Genomic DNA, 4,604 nt, shown 5'->3' on the forward strand with positions numbered 1-4,604 from the left:
AGTTTTAACATACTGACAACCATCCAGATCTACATACTGACAACCATCCAGTTTTAACATACTGACAACCATCCTGATCTACCATACTAACAACCATCCTGTTTTAACATACTGACAACCATCCAGTTTTAACATACTGACAACCATCCTAGTTTACCATATTGACAACCAAGAAGTTTCAAAACGTTTGGAAAAGGTCTGTCATGCAGAAGATTAATCACTGAAAAATGTGATGCAAGTGAACAGCAGTTTGATGTTTTTCGTAGTGATGTTCAGAAGTATTGCAGTGAAGAATGCCAGTCAGAGGTTGGACACATCTTTTTGTGAGTTCCAAGGAGAAAAGGACCAGTAGGAATGATGCTGGTGGTTAAAAAGGGGATCTTCGGTAAACACAACAAGCAGTATGCAGAGTGAAACTATATATATATAATTGTCTACGAGCAAGTTCTGTGATTGTGTGAAAAAATTGAGTTTGATGTGCAGGAAGTTTCAGTTGGAAATAAGAAAAACAGTCTCGAGTCCTGTAAGCACCGAACACACAATTACTGTTTATACTTGTTAACAGAAGTTTGTACTAGAAAAGGAAGTAACAGTTGGAAGCAGAAGCCAAAAAGCAATAAGACTATGCAGTGATGCAGAGAAAAACCATGATTGGCATCTGTTAATAGAGGCAAATGGATTATTGTTTGAAGGGAAGGCAGGGAAGAAGTAGCAGGAGATGGTTGAACAGAAACTAAAGTTTGACAAGGTTTAATGATAAACTACACTGCTGCTAACCCGTCATATGTTCTTCTTCTTTATGTGAAACACCAGCCAATATTAACTACTAGTTTAATTACATTTTTTACATTAAATGTTCTCTTAATGTTAGTAGATATATTGTATATAAGGCCAGTGACATTGAAACAATGTTTAAGCTATTGGACAAAACTGTAAATCCTGTATATAATCGAAACTACGTATTCAGTTGTTGTGTTAGAACGTGATGGTAAAACCAACAAATTCTACCTGCATATTTTATTACTCCGTACAAAGGTAGCCTACTCTTAAGCTTTCATAATCACTTGTATTGTTAACTAGAAGCACTTGATTGTAAACAGTGAGATTAGTATTTATTTTTTTTACTAGCATCTACTGGGAATTTGCCATGAGTTTTAATGTGAACGACATAGTGTATCTCCACTGTCACCAGCATGGTAAGTGTTTAGTAATACTAAACTGTTAGGTGTTTAGTAATACCAAACTGTTAGGTAAGTGTTTAATAATACCAAACTGTTGGATAAGTGTTTAGTAATACCAAACTGTTGGGTAAGTGTTTAGTATCACCAAACTGTTGGGTAAGGGTTTAGTAATACCAAACTGTTGGGTAAGTGTTGAGTAATACCAAACTGTTGGGTAAGTGTTTAGTAATACCAAACTGTTGGGTAAGTGTTGAGTAATACCAAACTGTTGGGTGAGTGTTGAGTAATACCAAACTGTTGGGTGAGTGTTTAGTAATACCAAACTGTTGGGTGAGTGTTTAGTAATACCAAACTGTTGGGTGAGTGTTTAGTAACACCAAACTGTTGGGTAAGTGTTTAGTAACACCAAACTGTTAGAAATTCTTCTTGACTAGGCAGTGTAGCAAGGTACTCTGATTATCTTGTTAGGCTGGTCGGTGTGTTGGGGGACTCATTATTACATTAAACCAATCAGGGTAGCACGATGCAACAGTATACATCCTGTTAGATGAGACAGGAAATGAGTGGTTTATGTTGTGTCTAGGTGACTTTATTGTATGTGTTGTGTCTGGGTGGTTTTACTGTGTGGTTTGTGTTGTGTCTGGGTGGATTTACTGTGTGGTTTGTGTTGTGTCTGGGTGGTTTTACTGTGTGGTTTGTGTTGTGTCTGGGAGGCTTTACTGTGTGGTTTGTGTTGTGTCAGGGTGCCTTTACTGTGTGGTTTGTGTTGTGTCAGGGTGCCTTTACTGTGTGGTTTGTGTTGTGTTTGGGTGCCTTTATTGTGTGTTAAACAAACCAGCTTCTGAACAGTGGAACTATTTAATGAAGGATTGAATAGTAATGTAAGAGCAATGAAATGTAATAACCTCTAAACTAATACAAAGCCTATATGTGTAAATCCATTGATAAATTAATGTACAGAATACACACAAAGTCAAACATTGTGTACGAAGGTTGATACAATGGTTTGTTTGTATATGAGATCAACTGAAAATCCACCATAACTAGTCGTTAAGTTACCATAACAATCTGTATTAAATGATGTTATTCATTACGGATAACATTTCGATTCTGTGAGAAGAGCTTGCATACATATTCAGTCTGTATTTCTAATTCATGTAATGACACACACTTTCAACTCGGACAGCTGTAAAATTAACAAAGTTGATTTTGATTTGATGACTTTGTAATACTGTGATCTGGACATTTTTTGCAACTTATGTAAAAAGAAATACAATGTTTAGTTACAGTTTTGGATTTTGTTACTCAGCAGACACTGGAGGAAAGGTTGTTCTTGTTGGACAAGATGGAGTCCAGCAGCCTCCTATTCACTTCCCTAAAGGTGGCCACCTGCTGGCATTTCTCTCATGCCTAGAAAATGGTCTTCTTCCTCACGGACAATTAGATCCTCCTCTTTGGTCACAGAGAGGAAAAGGTGTGATCTCCTCATTTCTAAACTAATTGTTTAGTGAAAATAATCGAAGGTTTGGATGATTAAATTATCAGTTGTAAATTAAATTGATGTGTATGTTCTAGTGAAGAACTAAATTAATTTTAATATACTCCGGCATCTTTTATTATTCATTCAATGTCAGATAAAGTACAGTCAAATAAACATATGAAATAGTACATTAACAATGGTTCAAAGTTCCAAAACGTTTTAAGAGTGAGCACATTCTTCTTTTTTTATTTGATGTACTTTTTAATATTGCATCTTGTTAAATTGTAGGCTATCACATCTTATTTACCATTGGCTAAGTTACTTTTTATTGGAAGTCATATCCATTAAAAAAAGTATTCAAATTGGAGAGGAGTTTATTACATTCAGATTCAGTGAACTAAAAGTTTTGAAGCCATTTATCAAGCCAATATTACATTAAAACTGACGACAGTTGTTTAGGTTGAACATCTTCTGTAGGTTCATGTGACAAAGTTAGTAAAACCTGTCGTTTAGAGTGCTCTAACTGTAAGTTATTAAAAACTATTTATATGCAGGTAACCTTATTGAGTATAAAAAAATTCTCCAAACTGCAAAGCATTAAATTGGTAAACTGCTGTTGGTTTTTCCATCCAGACGAAATACTTTCACCAATGATAAGGCTTTCGGTTATAAGGCCGACGTAAATTAAAGATCCAGATTGCTTACTTGACATTCCCACTTACAGGTAAGGTGTTTCCCAAGCTTCGGAGGAAGGGGCGTGGCTCCACTCGTAAGCGACATCAGACCTCTGAAGGCCAGGCTTTGGAAGAAGAGGAAGAAGCTGCAGATTACGTATTTCGTATTGTGACATCTTTGAAACCAGACTCTATATGTACATATTATGTATATTTGTGTATTTTATGATACGTAATTATATAATTCCATCTTATGAAGAGCTTTTTAAAGAGCTGTTAGGCTTATGGATTAATATAACCTTGTATTTTAATCTGGTACTTTTACCTACAAGTTTCATTTTATGTCAGTACATCCCATTTAAATGACGTTAAAACAATATAATTATCATTTTTTAATGAAATATAAAACTTCATATTGTCAAATTTGAAAAACTTTTGTCAACTCTGCTATCACACCATTGAAGCTCAAGAAATGATGGATCCTAAAACGACTCGTGGCTCTTTTCCATGGCAATCTGGTGGTCGAGCTGCTCGATTAAAACACCTTTCATCATCTTCATCTTCAACATCCAGTAGTAAATCTCTGGCAGAAGATAATGTTACTTCAACAGATGTTCCAAAGTCAGCTGCTCCAATTCCAAAGAAACCGGTTCCCTTGCCCAGAACTTCAGAAGCTGAGGAGAGTGCATCAGCCGGGTACGTAATTGGATCCATTTTGTTATAACTAAGATCCGTTGGCTGATCACAGAAAAGAATAGTATGGTAAAACTTGGATTGTGGTTTTCCTTAAACTTCCTGATTTGTTTAATAGTTAATTAATTTGTAGTAAAAATCATCTTTCTTCATTATTTTTATTTGTAAATTTTAGATTTTGAAATTGTTTAATTCAAAGAATAGCAAGTTAGTAGATGTAAATCTTAAATTGAAGACGTTATCCATGTTTTATTGGTATATCCCATTCTATTAATACATTCTTAATGAAGTTCTGCTGAGACGTGTTACTTTTAATTTAGGGAATCAATTCAAGTTTTGTGTAACACCATGAGAAGACAGATCATTTCCCGGGCTTTTTATGGATGTAAGTTTGCCATTCAGTTGTTCATGTATTATTATATAAGCTAGAAGAGATAGTGATGCTATAATAGTTGTTCATGTATTGTTATATAAGCTAGAAGAGATAGTGATGCTTGTACCAATAGATGTAAATAGTTGTTCGCATCACTATCTCTTCTAGCTTATATAACAATACACCTTGTACCAATAGATGTA

The 4,604-nt window shown here is 34.9% G+C and overlaps 1 protein-coding gene across 1 annotated transcript in view; it reads left to right on the forward strand.

The window, feature by feature from the left end:
- The window catches only part of LOC106473198 (small G protein signaling modulator 1-like), a gene marked incomplete at its 5' end in the record, with an annotated part of 29,366 nt that overhangs the window by 9,895 nt on the left and 14,867 nt on the right, over window positions 1–4,604 (forward strand). Inside the window, 6 exons of the mRNA XM_022401686.1 lie at window positions 566–708; window positions 1,129–1,196; window positions 2,491–2,655; window positions 3,386–3,532; window positions 3,800–4,031; window positions 4,349–4,413. Of these exons, the coding sequence (XP_022257394.1) occupies window positions 566–708; window positions 1,129–1,196; window positions 2,491–2,655; window positions 3,386–3,532; window positions 3,800–4,031; window positions 4,349–4,413 (820 nt within the window). The remainder of the gene's footprint in view (window positions 1–565; window positions 709–1,128; window positions 1,197–2,490; window positions 2,656–3,385; window positions 3,533–3,799; window positions 4,032–4,348; window positions 4,414–4,604) is intronic.

This window comes from Limulus polyphemus, unplaced genomic scaffold (assembly GCF_000517525.1).
Source record: "Limulus polyphemus unplaced genomic scaffold, Limulus_polyphemus-2.1.2 Scaffold5964, whole genome shotgun sequence".
Lineage (NCBI taxonomy): Eukaryota > Metazoa > Arthropoda > Merostomata > Xiphosura > Limulidae > Limulus > Limulus polyphemus.